Source organism: Camelus ferus, chromosome 10 (assembly GCF_009834535.1).
Source record: "Camelus ferus isolate YT-003-E chromosome 10, BCGSAC_Cfer_1.0, whole genome shotgun sequence".
In the NCBI taxonomy this organism is placed as follows: Eukaryota; Metazoa; Chordata; class Mammalia; order Artiodactyla; family Camelidae; genus Camelus; species Camelus ferus.
Genome location: NC_045705.1, coordinates 30902949 through 30929039, shown reverse-complemented (window position 1 = coordinate 30929039; position 26091 = coordinate 30902949). Strand labels below are relative to the sequence as shown.

Below are 26091 nucleotides of genomic sequence, written 5' to 3'. Positions count from 1 at the left end.
CCTCCCTCAGTGGGCTGCGTGCGAAGACTGCACGTGCATCTGCCACCCAGCAGGGACATGACAGGCTAGGAGCTCCAGTGCCTGCCGATGGGAGGGTGGGGGCTGGCGGGACAGCCCTGGGTTCCTTCCTTGCTTTTTGGTCCTTAGTATGTATGTCACAACTGGGTGAAGCAGGTCCCTTTAGCTGAGGATGCCAAGTCAGAGCCAGGCACTCTCAGCTGAGGGTGCAGCCAGTTTGGGTTTCACAGCCTGTGCCAGCCTCTGATGTGGGGCAGCCGTGCTCTCCGCCAGCAGCTTACTGAAGGTAGAGGAAAACCCCAGACTGCACTGTTCTCCCAGTGGCACTGGGGAGGCAGCTCCCCCCAGTGCCTGATGCTGGCTTTACACTCAGCATATTCACTAGAAGTGAGGGTATGATTTAGAATTAAGGTCTCATTTTTCCTTTTTTCTTTTTAATGAAAAATAACTTAATTTAATGGAGGCCAGACCTGGAAATGACTGTGGATGGAGCTCCCTTCGTGGTTAAGTTACTTGGGACACGCCGGGAAAAAGCCCTGGGTTCGAAGGTCTATAAAATGAGGACACCACCCTTGGGGGTGACATGGGCTTTAACGGCCTATAGCCAGGCTTGTATTATTGGTATAAAAAGCTAACAAAACAAGCCAGGGGAACAGGAAATGTATACCCTGTTCTGAGAAACACCCCAAAAGTTCAGAGACAAAACAAGGGCTGGAAAGGGGATGGTGGCGGAGGCAGCTGGGCGGCCTGCAGGAGCTAGGCCCGCAGAGCAGCCAACCTGGCTGGAGCATGGGGCGCCGGGAAAAGCCCTGCTTGACCATGGGCTCTCTTGCACAGAACAGAGGCAGCCAGTTTGTGTATATTTATTTGTATCTCATCTATAGAACAGGTATTTACAGATAGAAACGGAACCACAGCAGAACTGCTGTAAAAACCATTCAGACCCTCTCGATGGCTACTTCTCCGGACGCCCACGGTCGAGCAGCAGGGCTGGAGCCTGGCTGTGGAGTGGGCCAGCTGAGTACCTGGGCGTCAGCCAAGGGAAATAGCTGGGGATTATGGCTTCAGCATTCTCCCAGAGCACATTCCTGAGTGCTGACAACGTGGAGCCCTCGCCACCCCCACCTAACCCCACCCGAAATGGGACAGGAAAAGGGGCCCGAGCTGGGAGGGGCGGCCACAGCTCACTCTCTTCCTGCCCCCAGAGTGTCTGCCTGGACCCTGTGCCGGCATGAGCATCCCTGAGCTGACTGGGAGGCCTCTCTGGCCCTGGGCTGCTTGCTGCCCTGCAGGCTGCTGTTTGGCAGCTGGAGGTGGCAAGAGCTGCTGGCACCGCCAGGGAGCAGTCACTGGGGGAACAGGAGCTAGCCCAGGGCATGCAGCCACGTGGAGAAGGTCTTAGAAAGCATCTCCCAGCTGTGTGTGGAGACGGTAGGACTGTCAGTGCTGAGGGGGGCTGGGGCCACATGAGCACCTGCCTCTCCTTCCTTTGGCCTTGGAGCTGCTGAAGGGCCGGGACACTGGACACAGCAGAGAAGGTGCCCAGCCTTGGTTCCTGGCTGCCTAGGGCTGGGTGTGTCCGCAGAGGGGTTTACTCCCTCGGGCCAGGGACCCATGAGGCCCCAGTAGGAGACAGCTTTGGGGCTCCCTGCAGCCCTGGGCTCCTTGAGCTGCTCTTACTCTTCTTGGGGTCCTAGGTTGGAGAGGCCCCTGCTTGGGACCAGTGCTCCCATTCCTCACTGCTGACTCCAGGAGGTGGAAGATAACAGGGTGGCAAGGAGAGAAGACCACAGTGTGGCTAGGGGCAGGCCCAGGCATTGGGCCCTGGGCCCAGCACACGAGGGATCACAGTGTCGGTCTCGCACACACCTCTGGTCACCTGTGTACACCACACACACACACACACACACCATCCTCTTGTCTGGTCGGAGGCTCGTTCACTCTCTGCCTCACACACACGGTCAGAGTGAATCCGAGTCTCTTATTGCTTGCAGGGGGTGGGAAGTCAGGGACGGTTACTCGACGAAGAGTGAGAACAGCACCATCACCACGATGCCCATGCAGAGCAGAAGCACCTGCTGCAGGGAGCGCCTGTGGGGAGAGGGGCTGGGGCTCAGAGGGTGGCACTGGCTGAGAGGGAGGGGCAGAGGCCCTGCAAATGGCATTCCCAGTGGGTAGCTCACCACGGGTCATCTTCCTCCAGTAGGTCGGGCAGCACGTTCACCAGGGCAATGTAGAGAAAGCCGCCAGAGGTGAAGGGCAGCATCCAGGCCACAGTCTCCTCTGCAGGAGGAGAAGCCCTGACTGGCTGGGAGTCCAGGGGAGCCACGTGTACCACACCCCCTCCCATAGAGTGGACTCAGGGCAGAACTCAGCTAGATACCAGGGGCAGGGCAGCTGTGCCCTTTGGCTGGGGCCCTTCTGCTGACCGCCACCTGCCGCCACCACCCACCACGCCCGTACCTACTCCCTTGGGGGACTGCGTACAGATGGCGAAGCAGGCGCCCAGCAGGCCCCCCAATGCCGTCGAGAGCTGCAGCTTGGCTGCGCTCCATCGGTCAAAGCCGGCCCGGAGCAGGATGGCAAAGTCGCCCACCTGAGGGGAGGTCCGGATGATCACTCTGGGCCCCAGTGGGGCCAGATCCCCTGAGCACCTCAGGTATGGACATGCACACTGAGCCCCCTGCACCAGCCACACGGCTGGGACCCCTCAGCCCACATCCCCTCAGCTGAGCCCTTAGTCTCCAGGGCATTGGAGCACGGCTGGGATGGTGGCTGCAGCCTGGCAGGCTGAGCAACTCCAGGCCTCCATGGTCCAGCACCCCCAGCCTACCATTGCCGAGCAGTCCCACCCCAAACCCCTTCACCAGCTCCACGCCCACAGGCTGATCTTGGGAACCCTCTGGCACTCACCTCATGGGGGATCTCATGCAGGAGGATGGCCATGGTGGTCAGCAGCCCGATCTGTAGGGAGGCGGGCCGTGGGGTCTGTGCTGAGGGCGAGGGCACCCACCTGTCCACTCACTCTACAAATGTTTGCTCTGCTCTGAGCGCCCTGGCTGGGTACCATTTGGCTACTAGAAATACATCAGCAAATGAAACTGACAAGGAACCTGCCCTCAAGAAGCCAACAGGCTGGATGGGAGAGGCAAGGGTTGAGTAAACACACAAAGAACCATGTGATTACACACCATGACAGGTGCTATGGGGGAAAGGTGGACTGGGTGCCAGGGCACGAAGGGCCTAATTTAGATCAGCAAAGGCCTCTTGGAGGAAGTGCATTTTAGTTGAGCCCTGAAGGATGAAGAGCCAGCAGTTTGAAGAGTGGGAGAAAGAACATTCCAAGTAGAGCTAACAGTGAGGTAGAGGCCATGAGGGGAGAAGGAGCTTGGCCAGTTCAAGAGCAGGCAGACCTTGGGGCAAAAGCACAGAGGGCAGAGAGAGGGGGGTGGAGGGACAAGAATCTAGAAGCAGGCAGGGGCCTGGCAGAGGCCTATGACTGCAACAAGGAGCAGGAAGAATAGACCAGTGGTTCAGGAGAGCAGCACGGAGGACTGTGGCTTAGGTGAGGGCCTTGTGATGGAGGGAGCAAGAAGCAGATGGACTGGGGAGCTATTCTGGAGGCAGAGCCAACTGGCTAACACACGCCCCCTCATTCCCACTGGAATGGCCTGGACCCCACTCGCCTCAACCCCACTCACCTTCTTGCTCACTAGGAAGCTGGCAGCCACAGCCAGCCCGTGAGTGAAGTTGTCTATGGTGTTGGCCAGCAGGTTGAGATAGCCACTGACCTGCATGAGGGGAGAGAAAGCTGGGCTGAGCCAGGCAGTCAGGGCTGAGCTGGGCCAGCCACTCGGGGTGGGGCGGCTGCAGGAGGAGGGGGCCCTGAGAGGGCCACTCACTTTGATGCTCCGGACCATGGCGCTCAGGCCGGGCTCTGCAGCCGGCTGGGCCAGATAGTGGCCTCCACTGAGCGCGGCAGCAGCTGCGGGGTCTTTGCTGGGGGCCTAGGGCCAGGAGAAGGAGGGAGAGGTGACATTAGATGCCCCCCACTCAGCCAGGGTAGACAGAAGGGGAGTGAGAGATGGAGAAACAGACGGAGAACACCCCTTTTATCTGACTAGACTTTGCTGCTTGATCAGCTGGGTGCCCCCAAACTCGACCCTCTGCCTCCAACCCTGGTGTCACTGTCAGTCTATGGGAACCAGCCACGGCAGGAGCTGATGCCATCACTCCCCAGATCCTTCCAAACAAGCTGGCCCAGCCTCCCAGAGCTCCCAGGAAAGGCAAGAGATCCTCTTTTCAGGGCTTGACTCCAGAACCTGGGCCTCCAGGCCCTGGCACCACCACACAGAGGCTGACCTGTGTAGGCCCTGGGGCTTGGGGCTCACCTGGCTAGTCCCCTCCTTCTCCTTGCTGTCCAAGAACATCTTCTCCAATGCCAGGAAGGTCAGGAAGCCGGCAATGACCCACAGTCCCAGTTGCTGTTGCTGCTGCAGGCTCTGCCCCTCACCACCTGCAGGGGGCAGCACTGACAGGCCAGGCCCAGCCAGGGCCACAGAAGGGGGACCATTTGTAATGGGACCTAGTCCAAGGCAGTGATGGGGCAGGGCGCTAGGACTGGCTCGTGGGGCAGCTGGGCCCCAGGGACTCCCACAGGGACCAGGCAGTGGGACCAGGGCAAGTTCCCTGCCAGATGCCCTGAACCCCTCTCACAGTCAATCTGCAGAGCAGGCAGGGCCTAGGCCATCCCTGGGCATGGGTACCAGTTCCCACCCACTCACCCCTGCCACCCTCCCACCCGCAGCCTGTGGCCTCACTTACCAGGGCTGGCGCTGTACGTGTAGGCCCACGCTTCGGGCAGCAGGTGGAGAAACACATTGCCCAGGAGACCCCCCAAGGCAAAGCTGAGCAGCTGCTTCAGGCGCCGGGCTCCAGCTACAAGGCAGAGATGTGGGACCTGGGGGCTGAGCCACACCCAGCTTACTGGGCTCTTCATGTGGTCCCAACCATATTGCAAGTCTCCAGAAGGCTGGACATGGGCGGATGGCCTTCCTGGGCCCCCGCCTCCAGGCCCAGCAAGGGCTGGTAGTGGGCAGGAATACACCACAAATTGCAGGCTGACTGTGCAGCCTCCACTGCTTCAGGGTTAAGAGACTGGGCTTGGGAGCCCAACAGTTCTCAGCTCCCCAACCCACCAGCTGGTAACCTTGGGCAGATTACTTCCGGAACTGTTTCCTCATCTGTAAGTGGGGGACAATTGTATCTATCTGATAGTGATCTTGTGATAATTTAATGACAATGCATATGGCAAATGCTTATTAAATGGGAATTTTTCTCTGTTACTCTCAGAAAAGTGGTGGAGATTTGAGGACTTTTGCAGACTTGCAACATGTGGAGTTGGAAGTGCCCTAAGGGGGCCATGTCGAAACCCTTGGTTCCACAGACAAACTGAGGCCCAGAGGGAAGAGGCAGCTTGGTGGTGGGGTGGGATCCCAGGGGAAGCTGCTGCTTCCAGGCTGTGTGACCTTGGGTTCCTCGAAGAACATCTCTGTGCCTGTGCTTCCCCACTTGTAAAATGGAGCTAATAATCCAAGTCCTCCCTAGGTTGACCTCACAGGGATGCTGTGAGAGGGGCTGAGCTAACGCACAGGCGTGACAGCAGGGCCCCGGGAGGGCTCTGTTCACAGCGGTGGCGCCAGCCCTCAGCCCACTGCCTGGCACAGATGCGTTCATAAACATCTGCTGAATGAACAGTTCCTGAGCCTGGCAGGCAGCACAGGCCCTGGGACCCTCATTTCAAAGATTCCTGGGGCTCTGGCCCAGACCTACTATGTCACACTCTCAGGTGGGGGCGACAGGCACCTGCATTTTTAGCAGCTCCCCATCTGATCTTGTTTATTTTTCATTACAGAATGTCACCTTTGGATAGATGGTACAGGCAGTCAGCCAAGGAAAAGCCTCCGCCACGCCTGCGCCCACATCCCAGACCCCCTCCCCAGAGGCAGGCCGGCAGCCCCGCATGTGTTTCTGGGTAAGGCCGCCCCAGGGGCTCTGGGTCTGAGCACTCTCGCACTAAGAGCAGAGACTGAAGGGAGAGGCAGCACTTCACTCTCGCTGCATCCCGGTACCCAGCATGGGCCCGCGAACACGGAGCATTTTCCCTGCACCGAGCAGTCTTCTAAGCACTTTACCAATATGAGTTCACTGGATCTTCACCATAACACCTATGGGGGTAGATATTGTTATTATTCCCATTTTTAAGGTTGGGAGCTTGGGGCAGAGTGAAGTTAAGGAATTTGCCCAATGCCACCCAGCTGGTAAGTGGCAGAGCCAAGATTTGAACCCAGGCAGACTGGCATCCATATTTCCAGCCACTATCTCTACTGCTCTTGGTGACTGATTGCTCTTATTCTTTTGGCATAAACAGATGCACAAATGAATGAACAAACGAGCACGGCTGGATCCCTAAACACACACTGCCTCACTGGACCAGGGTGAGGAATGGTGCTCGGTCCCCACCCTCTACCTCAGACACACTGTGACTCGGAACTCGAGACCTGGCTCTCCTGGGAAAAGCAGCAGCATGTTTACCACGCTGCTGGCTGCCCATGGGTGCCAGAGGAGGGTCACCAACCTTCTGAGCGCAGCGTGGTCCCCATCTCCAAGGGAATGATGAGCAATGGGAAGACCCCACTGAGTCCCACCATGAGTGAGCCCAGGAGGGAGCAGATCCAGGTGTCCAGCCTCTCTCCACTCAGCAGGGCCCCCCAGGACTCACTTTCCTTATTGTCCAGGCGACAGGCCGCTGCCGAACCCCGGCTCCAGAGGGCCTGCTGGGAACCCCCAGCCCCCTCTAGGAGCTCCAGGGCAAGAGCAGTGAGGAAGAGGAGCCTTTGTCCCGCCATGCCACAGCCAGGGCAGGGACATCCAGGCATACCACGTGCTGAAAAAACACAAAGGCCACTTACGTGAGCAGCCACCCTTGGCCGCACACCTGCTTAGGAAACGTGGCATCTTAACCCTCCCCCCACTCCCAATGGCCATGGCACCTGCTTTCCAGCCTGCCTCCCCCAGGGCCTCTGAAGATCTGAATGATGGGTGCACGAGCCAGGGGGCTCTGCTCCACACTGCACTCCCACACATTTTTTCCTTGGGAGCCAGCTCCAGACTGTGTGTCAGTGTGTCCGCCTGAGGCTAAACTTTTTTAATGACAGGGCGAGGCGCTGGCTGGGTTCCCCTCAGCCACCGGTAGGCCCGGCCCAGCTGGGTGTCTGGCTGCCAGGAGAGGCTATGCCGCCAGGATGAGCCCCAGTAAGGACACCCCCAGGGACAGAGGCTGGCCCTGTCTAGCTTGCTGGGGCGACATTAGGAGGTGCAGGTGGGGAAACCAAGCAGCTGAGCTAGGTCAGGACCACCAGGGCTTCTTCCTAGGAAATGAGCCCCAAATCTCTGGGCACAGAGACAGATAGCAGATGGGACTGAAGAGAGGATCCTTCATTTAGGAGCTGTGGCACAGATGCACACAGCACAGATCACAGGCTTAGGAGACCTGACTTTGACTTTGTGCTCTGCACTTACAGATGCTTGACTGGGCAAGACCTGGAAGCCCCTCTCTGGTCTCACTCTCCTCCTCTGTAGGATGGAGGTAAGTACTGCCTCCCTCAAACAGTCACGAAAATGAGATGAGCCTGCTAATCAGGTGAATGTGCCTGGCATGGAGGAGGCAAAGCGAGCCCTCCTCACGTTGCCGGAGCCCAGGGCGCTGGGCAGCATAAGTGTTCCCAGCCGGTGGATCACAGGACCTGGATGTGAGTCAACCAAGAGGGAAGTTCAATCTGGAAATTCAGGCACGAGGTTTAAATGTGGTTTGTCCTGCCTCATACTGGCTGTGATCTTGGGCCTGTGATGTCCCTGCCTCAGTTTCCTCTTCTGCTGATGGAGGCAGGAGGGAGGGAAATCAGCTGGAAAAGATGCTCGGGTCTAAGATCTCCAAGTCTTAAAGGGACCCTGATGATGGAACTTGCTGGGCTCTACTGGGGATCAAAGGCAGGACTGCGCCAGGCCGGACTTGGACGCGGAGGCGGGTCATGTAGAGGTGAGGGGACCAGAAGTTTGGGATAGGGGATGGGGTGCCGAGAGTATCAGAGAGAGAGAGAGGAAAGGGAGAAAGCAAGAGCGGGAGCAAGAGTGAGAGAGGCAGAGTGCGAGACAGATGCGGAGGAGGAGAGAGAGGGAGAGATGCAGAGCGACGCGTGGGGAGAAAGCGGAGAAGAGCCCAAGGAAGTTGAACTCCCCGGCTCTGGGCGAGAGGCCCAGGTCTCACCAGGACAAGCCGGGCCGGGGTCAAGGGTATGGGCAGGGTCCGTCCCGCCCGGGGCTCAGGCCCTGGGGGGTCGGGCGGTCACTCACCGAGCGGCAGCGACGGCGCTCCGGGCGGCCCCGGCCATCCAGCTGCGGCGCCGCGCCCCGCCCCGGGTCTGCCCCTCCCGGCCCGGCCGCCCGGCCCCCGGCCCGGAGCCGCCCCCGGCGCGCAGCCACGTCACACGGGACCTGTCCGGAACCCGGCGCGCCGCGCGCCGCGGGTTCGGGGGAGCGGCAGTCGGGCGCGCTTCCGCCTCCCGGCCATGGGGGACCCGGGCGGCTGGCGCACTTCCGCTCGGGCCGGACTGGGGCGACGGGGAGGGTCGGGCGGAAGTGGGAGCCCCGTGGGCACCGCGCTTAATCGGGCTGGGCAAGGCGGGGGCGGCGGCTCCACAGGGACCGCGAGCGGCCGGGTGGCTGGGCTTGCGGGTCTGGCCGCTGCTTCCTCTCTCGGGCCGCAGTCCCGGCCGCGGCCGCACGAGGGCGCGCTCGGCTGCCAGACTGCACCGCCCCGGGCCGGGGTCGGGGTGGGAGGTTGGCTGCGGCGCTCCTGCTCTGAGTCAGCCGGGCCTGGCTCCTCCATGAGCAAGGGAAAGGGGAAGTGCCTGCCGCAGGGAGGGGCCTAGCCCCGGGAACCTCAGAAGAGGGAATTTTATTCTTACTCATCGAATTATTTTTATGCTTTGGTTTTTCACTGGGAACCTCAGGCCTTTGTCTCCAGGGCTTGTAACCCTTTGGAGTCCAATGCATGGTGGCTTGACACTGCTGCTGGTTACTCCAAACCTAGGGGAGCAAGGGCTCTCTGTACTTCCCTCACCTCAGACTAGGGTGGCAAACAATAACATTATTATATCTGCAATTTACTGAACACCTATGACGTGCCGTTCACTCTACTTGCATTACCTCCCTCAATCCTCAGTCTGTCACGTTGAAGTGGGTACCTTTAGCCCAGGGTTACACAGTAGCACAAATGGCAGAACCTTGATAAACCTGGGTGTCCCTGAACCCGAAGCATATGCTAGCACCTCTCATTTCTAGGTCATGGGACTCTGGTTCAGCATTTCCACTTTGCATCCTTCTCTGGGAATCAGCCAGGATTATAAAACACTCAGGAAGGGGCACTAGGGTATTCACTCCGGCAGAAATTGTGACAGGGTGGGGGTCTCCAAGCCTCTGAACCCCATCTGCCTCTTATGGTAGTTCCTTCATCCATCCTGTGTTGCTCTTCTTCACTGGGGGCTCTGAGGACACAGAGCACTCACATACCGCACCAGTTGCTCTGTTCCACCTCACACTCCAATGTCTGCCCCTCTTCGACTCCCAGCTTGAAAAAGGAGGATCAGCTTTCCTCTGAAAGCCCCTTGTCTGCCTCACCCCCCAGGCCCATAGGTCTGCGGGGGACACCCTTCTGTTCCCCTCCCTCGGTTCTGAGGTGGAACCCCCAAGTTGGTTACTTTGCAAAGGGTGGAAGACACTCAGGGATGCTGCTTTGGGAACTCTTAAGATCCCCCCCCATATATGCAAATCACTCCATCATATGCAAAGCACTTCATAATATACACATGATTTCACAATAACACAGTCAGCATTCCCGCCTCTGGGGCTGAGGGCTGCTGGCCACCACCAAGGGGATAAGCAAGACCCAGCTGGAAACACCACTTGCTACCTTCTCAATGCCCTTTCCTCTCATCTGGCCTGCAATTTTCACCATCAGCATCAGACTCCCTAACGGATTAAAGAAACAAGCCTATTGGGGGTGGGGATGGGACTCTAGAAGATGACCATGAGCCAGGAGGGCCAAGTGGGTGGGCAAATGTGACTGTTAAAAACTGTGAAGTATATCTACCAGAGGTTCCAGGTATGGATGAGTGAGAAAAGAGAGATGCAGTAATATTTGTTTAATATAATCTACTAATTTAAAATAACAACAAAAAAGAGCCTTGTATATGTACATGTGGTTATAGGTATTGGTATGTACAAGTCCAAGTATAATTATGAATAAATAAAAAATACAGAAACATTAGAGTGATAATATGTATTCCCTGGGTTGGGGAGGAAAACATATAAAAATATAAAAGGAAATACTGTATAGGACAGGGAACTATATTCAATTTCTTGTAATGAGCTGTAATGGAAAAGAATCTGAATATATATATATGTATATACATGTATGTATATATATGTATGTATAACTGAATCACTTTGCTGTTTCAACATTGTAAATTGACTACACTTCAATAAAAAATAAGAATTAACAATATATAAAAGGACAAATTTTAAAAACACATTAAAACACATAACGATCACATTTATGCAATTATGTAAAAATAGATACATAAAAGCTTTTATATATATATATATGATGGCCTTATAAATCAATGTTTAAGACAACTAGATTCTAGAACCAGACTTCCTGGGGCAGATTACTTAACTCCCTATGCCTCAGTTTCCTCATCTGTAAAATGGATTACTATATTGAACAGTTATGAATATGAAGTAAATGAATATACACAAAACACTTACAACTATGCCTGGCATATGGGAAATTCTACTTAAGGATTAGATATTATTATTTACATGTGTGGATACGTGACTATAAAGAAAAATTACAGTGATGAAAAGAACAGATAAAGACACAGGGTGAGGGCTACTCCTCTCCTCTCCTTGCTGAGCACAGATGAATGTTTTCCAACACATCTGTCAATCCATTTGGAGGCCTCAGGGACTTCCTGGGTGTGGTGCTGGGCACGAGCCTGGATACTGCTTGGCTCTGTGTGGCTGGGAGGCATCTGGGGTTGGGGGGCTGCAGACCCATTTCTCTGATTTCACTGAGCTGCCCAGGGCCTCACTTTAACACGTTGTTCTTGGCTCTGGTATCCTTACTGGGGGCCTTTCTCGGCAACCAGGCCCCAGCCCTCTATTTCTGGAAGGTGGGACTGCTCCTGAGCCCATTGACCAGGTGATGGTTGCGAGACCAGCATGGCCTGGCGTCGCCAGTGCTCTGACAACCCTCCCCACTCCTTGGGCAGTCCAGGGCTAGAGCTAGAGGCTCTAGGCTGCAGGTGGATGCACATTCCTTCTGCTTCCAGAGTGTGGCCTTCTGTGAGACAGCAAGCCTTCTTCTTGTCAGAGCTTTCCGTGGGGATCTGCAGGCAGGTAGCAATCTCTTATAAAAAAGCATCTAAGGCCAAGGGTGCCCGAGTTCATGGCTGAAAAGAGGCAGAGCTGGCTGCTTACCCAGAGCCTGCCCCTCTGGAACTTCCAACCCTAACCCCTTTCAGGTCGTTCTTCCCAGAGCAGCCTTAGCTCCCTCGTGAGTTCCTAGGGTGCCTACTCCCCGGAGTCTCCAGCCCCGGCCAGAGGATGGCCCCACTAACTCCACAGAACCCCTGCACCTGTGCCCAGTCTCCCATGGGGCGGCCCGTGTGCAGCGTGTACAGCCAAGCCTCACGACTTTCCCTCTGGCCTCTCTGCCTTTACCGTCCCCCTTGTTAACTCCCACCCCACCCCTGGCCTGGCCCGTTTTTCCCTTTCCACCATCTCTGCCGATTGAATTCCAGCCCGTTTACGAGGCCGCTTCCTCTCTGAAGTCTTCTGGACCTGTCCAGGCCCTCAATGCTGTGTGTCTTTGGGGCCCTGAGCCCTGTCCCCTGAGTCCACAGGCCTTCCCCCCAACCCCAGCCCTGGTGGGGTGTTCTGGAAAGAAAGACAAGCTCTTGCCTATACCCTGAAGAGAAGTGTGTTCAAATGAATTTAATGTCTCCCTTTCCCCTCTCCTGCCTCAGGAGTGCAAAGTGGGATGAAATCCCCGTGCACTAGGTACTGTAATCTGAGCCTCCGCAGGGCCCTCTTTTATTTATGTTTATTGATAGATTTGCTTACTGGTTACCCTTTCCCCATCCCATCTCCCTGCTTCCTTCTTGATAAAATTTGAATCTTTTCAGTCTTTAAAAAAAACAGAATAGACAATATTCTATTCAACTTGGCTTTTTTTTAATAAGGGAAAAAGCTGTTTTAAGGTTTTTTTTTTAAACATTATTTAGTGATTTTTTAAACAATTATTTTCATACAGGTCCTGCATAACTCTTCGTAAGTTTACTTTTATGTATTTTACTTTTTGTAATATTTAAAAGAACGTATTTCCCATTATATTTTAAATGTAGCGCATAGGAAGGCAAATTGTTTTTATGCATTCCTTTGAAATCTGGTAAGCCAACTACATTTTCTTACTGGTTCTAATCATTTCTCAGTATTACTCTTAAGTCTTTTGGGTGGGTAATCATGTCATCTCCTAATAACAAAAGTATTAGAAGGAAGGAAACAACATTGTTTTCTGTAGAGTTATGCTTTGGCCTGGTTTTGAACTTCATAGGAAGTGTTTGTCTTCTGGGACTGGCTTTTTCACTTAATACTATGGGTTCTAAGTTTCATTTATGATATTGTGTGAAGCCTGTTCATTTGCTTGCACTGCTAGACCATGTGCCACTGTGTGAAAAGAATCCTCTATAATTTATGTACCCATTCTTTTTGTCAGTAGGCATTTGGATTATTTTCTAGATTTTTGTTATTAAGAAGAGTGTAGCTTTGAATGTTCTCCTTGTCTCTCGGAGCACATACCCAAGTTTCTCTTGATTTTAAGCCTAGAGGGGATCTGCTGGGCCTCAGCTTTATAAGATAAGACCAGATTATTTTCCCCAGTGGTTGTATGGAGTTGCACTTTGACTAGCAATGCATTGGAGATTCCGCGGCTCCACCTCTTCTCCAACACTTGGTGCTGTCAGGCTCGTTAATTTTTGCCCTTCAGACTGTGTAAAGCAGCATCTTATTGTGGTCTTCATTTGCATGGTGCTCATCACCAGTAAGCCTGGGCATCCCTTAGATGTTCATTGGACGGATGTGCTGCTGCTTCTGTGAAAAGGCCTGTTCACGTCTTTTATTTTTCTGTTGGATTACTTGTTTTTTTCCGCCATGGATTTACAAGTCCTTTCCATATTTTTGATGCTTTATCCTTTGTCAGTTGCATGTGGCAGACGTCACAAGTCTGCTCCAGTTTGTGGCTTGCATTTCACTTTCTCTAAGGTGTCTCCACTTCTCTCTTCCCACCCACACCTGTGCCAGGGACGCTGGTGTGCGTGCGTGTGCATGTGTGCGTGTGTGTGGAGGAGGGGTTCCCGTGTTCCTCAGAACCCCGTGCAGACCGACCCCACTGCTCCACCTGCTCCCTGGGGCCTTAAGAGACCCCCTACCTGCCTCCCAGATCTGGTGAGGGGGCCTGGTTTGGGGAGCCACAATCGGGCTGGGGTGGGCACTCTGCGGCGGGCACGCTGCGGCAGGGAGGGCCTCACTGCGATGGTGCGCCCCCCTCCCCAACCAGGAGTTATTTATCACTTCCGGCTCTCACCTGGGGGCCGGGCCCCTCTCTGCTCCGCTGGGCAGCAGCCCGCGGCAGCTCGGGCGCTCCCTGGGGGCGGGCGGCCGTGGGGGAGGGGCGCTCCGGGCCGGCCCCTCCGGAGGCCGGGGCGGGGGGCGGGGGTGGGAGGCGGGCGGCCAGGCCTGCGGCGGGGGCTGGGGTGGGGGGGCGGAAGCTGCGCGAGCAGATAAGGGCCGAGGTCGATCCTGCGGTGAGACAGTGCGGGACGAGGCCTCCCCTCCCCAGCCTCCGCCGAGCCCGCCCCCGCACCCTCTGGTCCCAACCCCTAGAGCCACAGTCGGCCGGCGGCCTCCTGCCCCCGACGTGGGGCCTGGCATCCTGGAAGGAGATCCCAGGGAGCAGTAGGGGATGGGGCTCCAGCCTGCTCGGTCCAAACCTCAGTCATCTCAGCTGGAAAATGGGGGTAGGGGTCTCCAGTTACTCCGCTGGGCTGTTGGGGATGGAACAGGTGCAGGCTGGTAAAATCCCTGTGTGGATCTGGGCCCTTTGTAAAGGACGGATACCCTGAGCTCTTCTCATTACCCTAGCTGTACCCGCAGACTCTCCAGGCTTCTTCCCCGTTGTATAGATGGGAAAGTGGGCGTCTTGCCTTAAGTTTCAGAGCCAGGCAGCAGGAAGCAAGTGGGGAGGGGGAGTGGAACCCTTCCCACTGCCCCCAAGCTGGGGGACAGAGCTAGGTTTTGTGGAGCCTGATGCTTCTCCAATCTGCAGGCCTTCTTTAAGAAAAAGATTACAAAACCACAAATACAAATTTGCTGAGGCTTTCCCAGGTCCTTGGAAGGGGCCCAAGCAAGTGAGAAGGACAAGCTTCTTGGTTTCGTGGCCCTACCCTGCAGGCACCCTGGAAAGGCTTACACCCGCCCTACAGGAGAGGGTGAGGCCTCAACATAGTCGCATGGTAGGTCCAAGACAGGACAGCAGGGGCCAAGAGGAGTCCCTACTGCAGCTGGGGCCAACCCCTTGCATGCCCAGGCAGCCCTCTGCCAGCCCGACCCAAGAGCAAGAGCAGTCAGGCATTTGAGGACTGCACCACAGCTAGGCAGGGCCAAGCCTTGCAGTCTCAGCCAGTCATGGCTTACCTTGCCACTCAGGGCCTCTTACCCTGTGGGCTGGTGGTGGTAGAGAAAAATTGCTAGGAGAAAAGGAAGGGATCCCGGCTAGGGCAGTGGAAGTGCATCTGACTTAGAGTCACATGGGTTGGGGTTCAAATCCCTGCAAGGCCATGTGACCTTGGGAAGATTCCTTCACCTTGATTTCCTCATCTGTAAATGGGAGTAATAATAGTACCTACTTGTCAGAGCTGTTATGAGGCTTAAATGAGTCCATGCATGAAGGGCTGAGCGCTTGGCTTTTAGAGATAAATTTCCCTTCTGTGAAATCTCCAGGTCAGGAGAGGCATTTCTCTTTCCATATTAGGGTTAAGTCACCTACCCAGGGGGTGGCCTATCAGTTGCAAAGTTGATATATAAACCCAGGAATGTCTGGCACCAATACCCCAATTCTCACCACCAGGGAACACTGCCCCCTTGGGCCTGTCTTCCCAGGGAGTTAAGTACCATTGCTGGGTGCTCATGCCCAGGGCTGGGAGCCAAGGGGAGCATTTGATTCAGGAGGCTGCTCACCTTTCTGGATTTTATAATCTTTCTGCTCTCATGGGCACCTGAAGCTGGAATTTTTCCAACTCTGATATCCTGGGCCAGGTTGAAGCAGGAGATTCTGATGATGGGGACAGAGCAGGGGAGCTGGGAATAGGCCATGACCATGAGCCTGGGCAGCAGCAACCCCTAAAAGGCTCAGTCTTCTTCCTAAGAGGTGCTGCTTTGCCTCATGGTTTGCATAGGATTTCTACAGGGTTGGTGGACAAAAGAAGTGAGTTCTTAGCTCAGGCTGCCCCTCTCTAGCCAGCTAACCTCAATCTTCTGAGTCTCAGTTTTCTCAACTGTGAAATGGGGATAAGAATACCTGCAGCTGTGAGGACCACAAGATGTGTATGTAGGGTGCCTGGTGAATGCCACCAGTCGTTAAAACAGTGTGGCCGTCTGAGGATGGAAGGGGGTGTCCTGGGATGGCAGGAGGTGTGCGCGCATAAGTGGGGAGTCCTGCCAGGGCAAGAGTTTAGGCCTCCGAGGTCTCTGTCTCAAAGATGGAGCGCCTTGGGGGTAGAGCTGGGAACCCCAGCTCCAGCACTCTCCCAGATCAGGACAGGTCAGAGTGAGGTCAGGGGCCCCAGGGGTGCAGAGAAGAGCAGGGAGCAGAGGTTCTCAGGCAGGTGAAAGGGAAAGGAGGGAGGAAGTGGGGGCTTCTGGGAGGAGATGAGAGTGGCAGTCTGCCGGCCACGAGATCACCCGAGGCTCCATTCCATGACCTCCTTTGTCCCTCATTGCAGACTTTCGAGTTAGGCATTTTCCAAATGGGGAAACCTAGGTTCACAGAGGTGAGATCACTTGTCCGGGGTCACACAATGCACGTTCTCTGATGTGTCTGGCTCTGCAGCCTGGACTCCAACAGTTACAGCCTCTTTCTTATCTTATCTGCCTGACAAGGTTGTGAGTGAAGCAGTGTGATCTCAGAGGCTGAGAGGGATCCCGGTCCCTACCACTGCCTCCTAAGAGCCTCTGGCTGTAGGCTGGCAGCCACCCAGGAGACATCACCAGGAGAGTGGGGCTGGGGCCCAGGAGAGTTTGCCTGCAGTGATGGCAGAGACTCCTGGAGTAGGGGAGTAGCTCATCATATCAGGAGCATTTAAGGGGAGGCACCCTGTGTCTCTACCAATGCGCCCCAACAGCGAGGGAGCTGGAGGAAGGTCTGCTGAGAATCTGGGAGCATGGGTCATAATGGGGCCAAATCTAGCCAAAATACTTTTATGTTAAAAATGCATACAGATTTGTGTCCTTTTTAATATGTGGGCTTCCCCTCCCACCTTTAACTTTCCACTCTCAATCTCTACCTGAGTGGATAGTCCAGGAAGACATGCCATGTGCCTTGAGCGGTTGTGTACATCTGGTGCCTTCACCGTGGACCCCAGGCCCTGGGCCCCTGGGTCTGGTTTGAGAAAGTGCAGGGACAGAGTTGAGGTCAAGGCCCTGCCTGTTCTCACAGTCGAGGTCTCTTCCCACCTCTGCTCTGCACTCCTGCCTCTTGGTTTGGCCCTCCCGTCTCCTCTTACAGACATTTGCCCAGCCCAGCCCAACTGTCCCATTGGGAATTCTCAGGATGTCTCACTCATCTCTTCATGCCCTGTGGGGCCTTGTCTGGAGGGGCACTGCCCATCTTCAGCCCTCTCTGCTTGGCAGCCTGGTCCCTCACCTCCCCAGATGAGCACAGGACTTGGGGGATTTCCATGCCCATTCGGAGGAAACTGAGGCCCACAGGTGAGAGGTGCCTGGCCTCCAGGGTACACAACAAGAAGGGCTGTTGGATGCCCAGGAGGTCTCTGGGAAGGTGGGGTGCCCAGGCCTGGGGAGAAGGCATCAGATGTGGGCCCCGGCCAGGGATGCAGGAGGGAGGGGGGAAGGCTGTGGGGCACCGGGGGCTGCCGCCTGGCAGGTCCCTGTGCCCAGGGTAGGGAAGTTTCTTATTTCTCCTGCTCTGACTTCCCCCTTTGATTTATTATAGCCATGAAATGCTCTGCTCTCTTCTCTTTTCCTTGCTGTCCCCGGGGCTGGAGGAGCACAGGCCTCCCAGGCACAGGACCTTGGCCTTGCTGGACTCCCATCTTCTTCCAAAGGTTGAGCCTGGGGTAGCCAGAAATAAGAGGTAAGTTGGGGCAGGTGGGGGTGGGGGTCGGTAAGGAGGGGCCCTAACCTCCCAAAAACTAGCCTGGACAGGACCCCAGGGGCCGGCAAAGTCTCGGTTGGGAAGGGCTGGGGCTGGGCAGAGGGTGTGGCAGGTGTGGACTTGGCAGCAGACAGCTCCCTGGGGTTGTGGGGGTGGCGGGCTCTGGGTCAACGGCCTTGGTGAGGCTTAGGGATGGAGTCCTGTCAGGTCTGAAGGCTGCGCACAGTCCTCGATTGCTAACTACCAGGTCAGAGAAATGGCTTCTCTGTGACCCATGACCCCATATTCTGATTTAATGATGGCCAAAGCAGGCCTGGCTCAGGCTGGTCTGGGGATAGGGCTGAGGACCCAGAGGAAGGCGTGAGGCCCAAAGCTCAGGAGACTGTGGGCACCTCAAGGCTGCAGCTGGACCTCACCGTGTGGCCTGGCCCAGGCAGGTGAGGCCTGGAGTCAGTCTGTCCGGCCCCTTGGCAGGCCTGGAGGCCGGAGCGTTCCTGGTCACCGCTGTGCGGTGCCTGTGGTAATGGGGCTGTTGGCGTTTTGCAATGGGCCGGGGGTGGGGAGGCTGCGCACACATGCTTCCTGTGGTGACTGGGCGCTTCCTGTTTTCTCAGGCGCCGGACTTGCTACTGCCGATGTGGAAACCGGGGCAGCTGCAGCCTGGGTGGCTCTGGGCTGGGTGCCTTGACCCTGCCCAGAGGGGCCTAAGCAGGCCCACCACCCCAGGCCCCAACCCGGGCAATGGACGGCCTGAGTTAACCCCCATACCAGGCCTCCATCACTCCTATCCCCAGCAGCTCCTGCCAAGAGGAAAGGGCCAGGCAGGGCTGTCACTCAAGACTGAGCAGGTGGTCCAGGTGGAAGGTGCAGGGGTGAGAGCTCTGGTCTCAGCTCTGTCCTTTGTTCACTGAGGCCCTTTGGCCATCCCTGACCCACTCCAGGCCTTGGCTTCCTCTTTTGTATGGTGATCGAGGCACCCATGATCTAAAATCCCTCACCCATTTCTGCCCCAATTCTGACATCCCTTAATTTTCCATCCCTTAGTTTTGGGAACAGTGTCAGCGCTGAGGCTGGGACCCTCAGAGAGTGGCTTGGCATAGGCCTTGACAGAGAGGGGACCTGGAGAGACTGAGGGGAAGGAAGAGGAGTGCCAGGTGGGAGGACTAGACTAGGGCCAGGTATGGAGGTGGGAAGGCCAGGACCAAGTTTGGAACTTAAGGTGTTGATGGGACAGACTCGAGAGTGGTAGGTGACAAGGCTGATCTGGATCCAAAGCGGGAGGAAGATTTGAGGGTCCTCTTTATTCATGCAAACTTTAGGAAAGTGTCTGAGACCCCCTTCACATTCTTCCTCAGAAGAAAGACAAATGGGTATTTGGGGGGTGGGGGCAGGGCCAGCCCTTCCCTTCCGTCCACCAAAGAGATGGCTGCCCATGTGGTGTGATGGGGGTGCCTCATGAGGGACCCGAACCTTTCTCCGTGTGTCGGGTGCCTGGAGGTCCAGCATCTGGGCCAGGCTCAGGATTCTGCATTGCCGTCTTCCCGAACCTGTTTTGTTTTTAAGCTGCTATTGCAAGAAGGGGTGGGAGATGACTTTGCTTCTCGTTGAGTTTGCTGACGGCGTCTGACCTCTGGGGGAAGAGTTTCTTTGCAGGAAGGCCCAGGCCTGAGTCCCCGGGAGCTGACCAGTCCACTGACTGGGTTCAGCCACCCCTTCGGCTCAGGAGGTCCTGAGATGCCTGCCTCACAAGTAGCTCCGCCTAGTTCTCAAGGCCTGCCCGTCACAGCACAAGGAGTGGTTCCGGTCAGAGAGGCTTCGGGGACCCCAAGACCCTGAGGCCCAGCCCGGCCCCCGCCATCCTGCCCCTGCCTTGGTGCCTCGGGTTGGCCCAAGTGCTGAGTTGGCAGCTCAGCAGCTGCTCCTGCCCACGGAGGCCCAGTTATAAATAAGCCCGATGTGGCCAAGTCATCAAGTTCTGCCCCAGCTGCACTACCTCAGTGACCACAGGTTGGGGCTGCCCAGAACCAAGCCCACCAGAACCTGCCCACCCAGGCCAGAGCCGGGCCAGCCCAGACGCCTGTCGGGGTCCTCAGATCCAGGGTCCAAGCGTCACAGCTGCCTAGGCCTGGGCCTGCCAGGACTCAGGCCGCAGAAGGGGCAGGGCCCATCCCGCCTGCACGGAGCCAGCAGCTATTTACAAACCGAAACCGGGAGAAGTGAAGTGGCTGCGGCCAAAGTGGCTCCAGGCCCCCAGCCCCCACTCCCACCCCATCCCCGGCCGCCCCATCCCCCCTCTCCTCATGGCTTCCTCTTTCCTTCCCCACACAGCTCCCCAACCTCCCACTGCTCAGCCAGCTCTCTCTGGACAGCCTGCCAGCGCTTCACAGTGACCCCTGCCCCACAGCTGCTTGCCTGGGGGGGTCTCCCTCTATTCCTCACCCCCAGAGCCCCATCAGTCTGGGCTCCGTGGAGCAGCCCCCTCCCACCTGGGCCTAGCCCGCTCTGGCCTGCTCAAGGCATATTCCCACAGTTCTCAGTTCCCCTTCGTGCTTGGAAAACCTCCAACACCAATGGCCACCATGACGCTGCCCGTCTCCTTGCCTGAGGAGGGAGCCTTGACCTTCTCGGTGGGGCAAGGAATCTGGGGTGCTGTGGTGGAACTCAGGGCACCTGGGGGCTTCAGGGGTCCTGTCTCTGGGCAGGAGGCCCCGGCCATCAATCTCCTCCAGTTGGGTTTTGGCCTGCTCATCAGGCTGGTGTGGGTCACAGGCCCTCGTGCAGTACAGAATTCAGCTGGGACAGGTGGACACTGGGCTCGAGACCATGTCACAGGCTGCTTTAGAACTGGCAGGCAGGATGGTGCTGTAGCAGGGGACTGTTCCACGGAGAGACGACAGACAGCATAATTAATACTCATTTCTAATAATAGACGAAGTCTCTCACGTTGGCGCAGAGGGATATGGTTCACATCAGCCTGTTCGTTCTGTCCCCAGAACAAGCCTATCCCGTTACATCCATCACAGAGTGGACACTGGGGCTCAGAGGCGAACTCACATGGCCAAGGTGGCACAGCTAGTAAGTGTCTGGACTGAGAGTCAGGATTTCCTGTACCCAGTCCCCTTCTCCCTCCATCTGCCTGCCCCTTGCTCCAGCTTGTTGTACCTCAGTCTCCCTCCCCAGGAGGACAGAAGTTTCCCAGCACTGTGACAAGGCAGGAGCTGGGCTGGCCTGAAGCTCGAGGGGGCCTTGGACAGCAGAATTGCCAGGTGGGGTTGTCAGTGCCTAGAGTCCCCTTCCCTGCCCCAAGGGAAGTCTTTGCCTGCCTCATTCCTTGCCCCTCACCAAGTCCAGCTGAGGCACAGCTACAGCCAGAGCCCACTCACCCACAGCCAGCTGGCTGACTGTGTTTCACCTGACTTCTCTGAGCCTCAGAATCCTCTTCTATGAATTGTCATTCCACAAACACAGAGTGCCTACTCCATGCCAGGGCAGGGTGTAAGCCGTCTCTAGAACTAGGACAGACCTGTGGAGAAGGCAGGTGAGTTACAAAACCCTGAGCGCTCTGAGAGGAAAACTGAGGCTGTGGGACACCAGGAAAATGTGATGAGTGCTTCCTGGTGTGAGGAGCCGTGCCACTTGGGTTGGGGCAGGAAAGAGCTCCCTGACAAAAGCAGGGGGGACGAGTGAGTGCTCCATGCTGAGTCACACCCCTGTGCCTTGGCTCCAGCAGTTCCCACGGTCTGAATGCCCTTCCTTCCTCTGGTCCCGGTGAACTCCTACACATCTGTCAGGGCCCATGGACACATCATAGCATGACCAGGCCTGGCCTGGCCTGATGGCTCATCACCTCCCTCCTCCCACCCAGGGCCTGAGCATACCCGGAGGCCAGGCCTTCTCAGCGTCCTTGTCAGCCCCACCCAGGCAGGCATCTGCTCTGGGGCTCGAGCCCCCGCCGTCCTCTGCTCCAAAAAGCACCGTTTCCCTTTTCTGGGTGACCACACGCCATGCACAGGGAATTTCCATCTCGGCCTGTGGAGCCTCTGATTCACTTGGGCCCTTTATGCAGTTAACTCCTTCCGAGTCCGTGCCTCCTGCTCCCGCACCCTGGGCTGCCCCTCATGCCCGCCCTGGATACCTTGGTAGCCTCAAACTGGCTTTGGGGCCCACAGCCTGGAAATCAACTCAGCCCCTAACTCATTGGTCCCCTCAGGGCCCTCTCACTCCCCTCCTATGCCCAGAGACCCCCGTCCCCCAGGCTTCTGGAACACACATGAGGGCAGCTTTGGGCTGAGAGCACAGGCTTTGGAATAAGATAAGTCTGGTCCAACCCTGATTCTGGCCCTTTCTACTTTGCCACCTGGAGCGGTATAAAGATCTGCTCTGAGCCCCACTTCTCATCTGTAAAACTGAGGCAAGTCCTGTCCCGTAGATCCAGTGTGCTGGGCCCATCACAGGGGCTCAGGAGTGATTATTTTTCCTTCTTTGCAAAGGCCCCCTCATTCTATCACCGGGTCCCTACTCCAGCCCTGGGCCCCCTTTCCCCGTCTGGCTTTCCCCTCCCAAGAGCTCAGGCAGGGAGGGGGAAAGAAGTACGGGGAGGGCAGGGGAGGGCAGACTGCTGCTGTCTCAAGACTCTCCTCCGCCAGCTTCCCAGCTCCTCACATTTCTCAGTTTTTCCAACAAGGCTTCAGAGAGGCTAGGGGGTAGGAGCTCCGAGGAGCTGAGGGCCACAGAGATCCTGAGGCCTCGGGGACAGGGCCGAGCCTTCCTCCCCTCAAGAGATGCCTGGTGTGCGCATCACACAGGAGCATCACACATTTCCTCTAATTCTCACAGCCCTGTGTGGTCCGTCCTGTTATTGCCCCCGTTTTACAGATGAGGACACAGAGGCTCTGAGGAGTGACTTTTCCTCAGCCACGCAGTGAACAAAGGGCATGGATGAGATTCAAATCAAGGTCTCTGGAGCCTTCCTCCTAACCTCCACAAGGCTCAGTAAGGAGGCCAGTGAGGGAAACGCGCACTTCAGTGAAACCCTACTGTATACAAGGGGAAGGCTCACCCAGATCGCCTTTCTGTCCTCTCTGCAATGTGGGGGGCTGGGGCTTGTGGACCCCTTGGTAGAACTGAGGCGTCTGAACTTTGGGGAGGGGAAGGAGCTCGCCCATAGGCCGCATAGCCAGCCAATTGTGGGGAAGGATCCAGGGGTACCTCGACAGAAGAGAATGGTGTTGGGGGCTCCATAGAATAGGGGACCTGGTTGGGGGGGAAGTGGCTCCTGTCCTCAGTGAGCAAGCGGGAGGGGGGGTGCTGCCCGTGGTGAGCAGGAGGAAGTCGCTGTGGGTGGCGGTGGGTTTGAGGTGCCGGAGGCTGAGTGATGTGGCCAGGAGGTGAGGTCCCCGTCTGCAGCCCTGGTCAGCAGGAGACAAGGGTGTGGAGGGGGGACCGGGAATCAGGGCATGAAGGAGGTCGGGCTGCTCTGAGATCTGTGCCCCTGGCCACTGGGACTGGGGAGCAGGGGGCAGGAGCTGGCGCTGAGTGCGGGGAGAGACTCTGCAGAGCTGGGGAGAGAGAGAGGTGAAGGGAGAATCTGGGGCACAGCCAGGAGGAGGCGAGCCCTCAAAAGACAGAGGCCTAAGGGAGTGGAAGAGGGTGAGACTGTGAGCAAAGGCCGTGGGAGATTGAGAAAGAGGTTCTGGGAATGTTGAGCAGCGTCTTCTGGCTGGAGGTGGGGGTGGGGCTGGTCCACTTGGGGTGGGGGAGGGTGGGAAGACTGGCTGGACTCCCGGGTGCTGGGGGCCCCAGCACGGGCCTCAGAGCTTTGGACTTCAGCCTGTGAACAAACAAGGGCTAAGGAAGATCTTTAGGTAGGGGAACACCCATGGGAGAAGCTCGAGATGGGAGCAGCAGAGTAAGCACATGTCCTGGGGCTGCTCAGAGCGGCAGTCACCTCCCACCCCACCCCAGCTCCTAGCTGTGTGTTCTCAGGTGCACCCCCTTGCCGACCGACCGGACCGGGTTTCCTGTCTGTAAAATGGCCCTGATGGTAAATTCCCAGGATGGAGGGAGGTGGAATGAGGTAATGCAGGTTGCCTGCAGGGCCTCAGCCAATGTGGGGTCCTTTCCCCTGGCTTTGTCCTGGCCCTTGTCCTGGCTCACAGCACCTTGTGAGTGCCTGCTGTGGATGCGAGCTGGGGTCTCCAGACCTGGGTTTAAGCCTCACTTGTACTTCTGTTGGCTGAGTCATGGGCCACTTCTGAGCCTCAGTTTCCTCAACTGAGGTACCACGGGGATGATAAGGGCCCCAACTTCAGGTATGATTAAGGAAATGAACGCTGCAAGGGTGCTGCTGTTCTCCCAGAGCCAAAACCAAATTCCACCCAATGCCCCCCAAAACTCGCCTGACCTGCCCCTCCGCCCCCTCCTCCAGCTGGCTCTGCTCTCACTGGGGTCCTTGCGGGTCCCCCCTGCCTGGAGCTCTTCTCCCAGATATCTGCTTAGCTGGCTCTTTCCGTCTCTTCCAGGGTTTGTTCAGATGTCGCCTTCTCTGAGGCCTGCCCTGCCCACCCTCTTCAGACTGCAGACTGCCCTCCACCCCACCCCGCCTGCCACCCCCCTTCCCCAGTTGGGCAGTGTCCTTTCCTATAGCTCTTGCTACCATGCAAGTAACGCTCCCACCTACTCTGCTCATGCCCTGTCTTCTCTGCTCCAGAACACGCCCCAGGGGACAGGGATCTTAGCCTGTTTGGTCGCCTGGCCCATAAAGGCCCTGAACACATTATTTGCTGGATACCTTAATGCACCAAAGAGCCAGCACAGTGCTCTGACCAGAGCTTGGGGAGCTCTGAGGGGCCCTAGGAGCCTCTCCCAGTGTCTCAACCATGAGAGGAAGTTGCAAGACGGCCATTTCTGTACACAGGCTCAGCTCTCTTTGGTCAACTTTCCCAGCTCATGCTCTGAGGCCTGAGATTTCCCACATGCCCCACTGCACCCCATGGAAACGGTTCCTGGGAAAGTGGGGAGGGGGGCATTCTCTTCTTTCAGAGGTCTTTTGGTTGAGGGGGTCTGTGGGAGGTGGGGTCGTGTGCCCCATGTGGACTCAGCTTCGAGGACACGGTGCCCACGTTTCCGATTGTGATGCAACAGCACCCAGCCTACCGCCTCAGCCACCCAGCCCAGTGGGGACAAAGGCCACCGGGCCCTCTGTCATCCCAGGCCTGCCTGACCTCCCTGTCACTCAGCAGGGCCCAGCCCTACACAGCCGCCCACAGCCAGTGGGCTGGGGAACAGCGCTGTCATGTGCTGCCGGTGGGAGGGTGGGGTGCTACCACTTCTATCCAGGACAATGTGACGGTATCTCTATATCCATCTGTCTATTTAAGAATTAAAAATTCAGTGCCCTTAAAACTAATACAGTGTGATACAACACTTATATCTCAGTTTTTAAAAATACCTTTGACGTCAAAAGCAGTGTCAAACATTTCTGCATATACTTCAATTTAAAAAAATAAAACATTTTTAATTAAAAAAATTTTCTGTGCATCTACATTATAGAATCTAAATAATTATCTGGTCTTTTTCCCAATGAGTTAAGATAGAGAACTATGTCATTTTCAATATTACTTATAATCAAAGGGCTTTTAATTTCTATTTTAGGTAATTTCTGATACTATTTATTAGTGTCTACAGGGAGATGCGTGAATGTTTTTGACTCAGACTGTATTTGGTTGTGGTGATTTTCACTTCAGTATCAGTCTCTTAATTGTCAAGAATAGCCTTGAAAAATTAAATATAGAGAAAGAATTTATAGCGTTTTAGCTTCTTTCCCTTCCAGCATCTGCAGAAGTAGCCCTTTCTCCTACATTGTTTTCATTTAAGGCAGAAAAATATGTTTGGTTCTTTGCTGTTGAAGGTTGTTTTTTAGAAAAAAGCAAATGTGAAATCATGAGAATTGCCACCTGGAGCCAGTGTTACATTCTGTCCAGCCCAGGAAACGACGTTGAACTCCAGTCTTCCCCCAGCTGTTCCAGTGGACACTCCCCTCTAGCTTCCCTGCAAAAAAACCAAACAAACAAACAAACAAACAAACAAAAAAAACAAAACCAAAAAAAAACCCCACTGCTCTTTGACCAAATATTTCAACTTTGGGAAATTTATGCATTAAGACATACACTTGCGTATGTGTGGATTAGCAAATTTTATCAACTGCAGGATTGTAATAGCAAAAGACTGGAAATAATCTGAATGTCCATTAATAAGAGACTGGTTAAATGATCCCATTGTTTTTAAACAATGGAATACTATGCAGCAATGAAAATGGACCACAGCTACACACAGCAACAAATTGGGAAAAAGAGGCACGACCCAAAAGAATGTTTACACTATGATTCTTTTTGTATGAAGATTAAAATCTGTTAAGAACTAAACTATATTGTTAGAAGTGTTTACATACTTGGGCAAACTATTTTAAAAAGACAAGGAAATGATTACTGAAAAAGTTAGGG

The 26091-nt window shown here is 55.7% G+C and overlaps 2 protein-coding genes across 16 annotated transcripts; one reads left to right on the top strand and one right to left on the bottom strand.

Moving 5' to 3' along the window:
• Positions 1–865: 865 nt before the first annotated feature.
• SLC39A13 (solute carrier family 39 member 13) lies at positions 866–8654 on the bottom strand. 10 transcript variants are annotated; one of them, XM_032488636.1, is made up of 10 exons: positions 8431–8650; positions 6656–6964; positions 4843–4956; positions 4410–4603; positions 3921–4025; positions 3720–3809; positions 2932–2982; positions 2486–2614; positions 2202–2301; positions 866–2109 (listed from the first exon to the last, which is right to left on the bottom strand). In XM_032488636.1, exons 2-9 carry the CDS (start codon positions 6954–6956, stop codon positions 2239–2241), a joined length of 1047 nt encoding a protein of 348 aa, XP_032344527.1. In that variant the 5' UTR covers positions 6957–6964; positions 8431–8650; the 3' UTR covers positions 866–2109; positions 2202–2238. The 10 variants fall into 10 exon arrangements, 9 of the variants coding, with proteins under 9 accessions (XP_032344527.1, XP_032344522.1, XP_032344523.1 ...); XM_032488631.1 differs by having other exon boundaries at positions 2482–2614; positions 8431–8623; XM_032488632.1 differs by having other exon boundaries at positions 2482–2614; positions 4410–4573; positions 8431–8616.
• Positions 4952–25394, top strand: LOC116666370. Of its 6 annotated transcripts, none has more exons than XR_004323194.1 (5): positions 4952–6253; positions 6449–6515; positions 7602–7666; positions 17429–17569; positions 24112–25394. XR_004323194.1 is itself a non-coding variant. In XM_032488641.1 (5 exons), exons 1-5 carry the CDS (start codon positions 5951–5953, stop codon positions 24136–24138), a joined length of 417 nt encoding a protein of 138 aa, XP_032344532.1. In that variant the 5' UTR covers positions 4952–5950; the 3' UTR covers positions 24139–25394. The 6 variants fall into 6 exon arrangements, 1 of the variants encoding a protein (XP_032344532.1); XR_004323190.1 differs by having other exon boundaries at positions 18205–25394; XM_032488641.1 differs by lacking the exon at positions 6449–6515 and adding an exon at positions 20584–20665 and having other exon boundaries at positions 4952–6052.
• Positions 25395–26091: the final 697 nt, after the last annotated feature.

Coding starts and splice junctions, on each gene's coding strand:
- SLC39A13 (XM_032488631.1), bottom strand. CDS start 6,956: ATGCCTGGATGTCCCTGCCCTGGCTGTGGCATGGCGGGACAAAGGCTC. Junction 4,026..4,409: donor AGAAGGAGGGGACTAGCCAG/GTGAGCCCCAAG, acceptor TCCTGGCCCTAG/GCCCCCAGCAAAGACCCCGC. Junction 2,615..2,931: donor TGCATGAGATCCCCCATGAG/GTGAGTGCCAGA, acceptor ACCTCCCCTCAG/GTGGGCGACTTTGCCATCCT.
- LOC116666370 (XM_032488641.1), top strand. CDS start 5,951: ATGGTACAGGCAGTCAGCCAAGGAAAAGCCTCCGCCACGCCTGCGCCC. Junction 6,053..7,601: donor AGCCCCGCATGTGTTTCTGG/GTAAGGCCGCCC, acceptor CTGCACTTACAG/ATGCTTGACTGGGCAAGACC. Junction 17,570..20,583: donor GGGGTAGCCAGAAATAAGAG/GTAAGTTGGGGC, acceptor TTCTGTCCCCAG/AACAAGCCTATCCCGTTACA.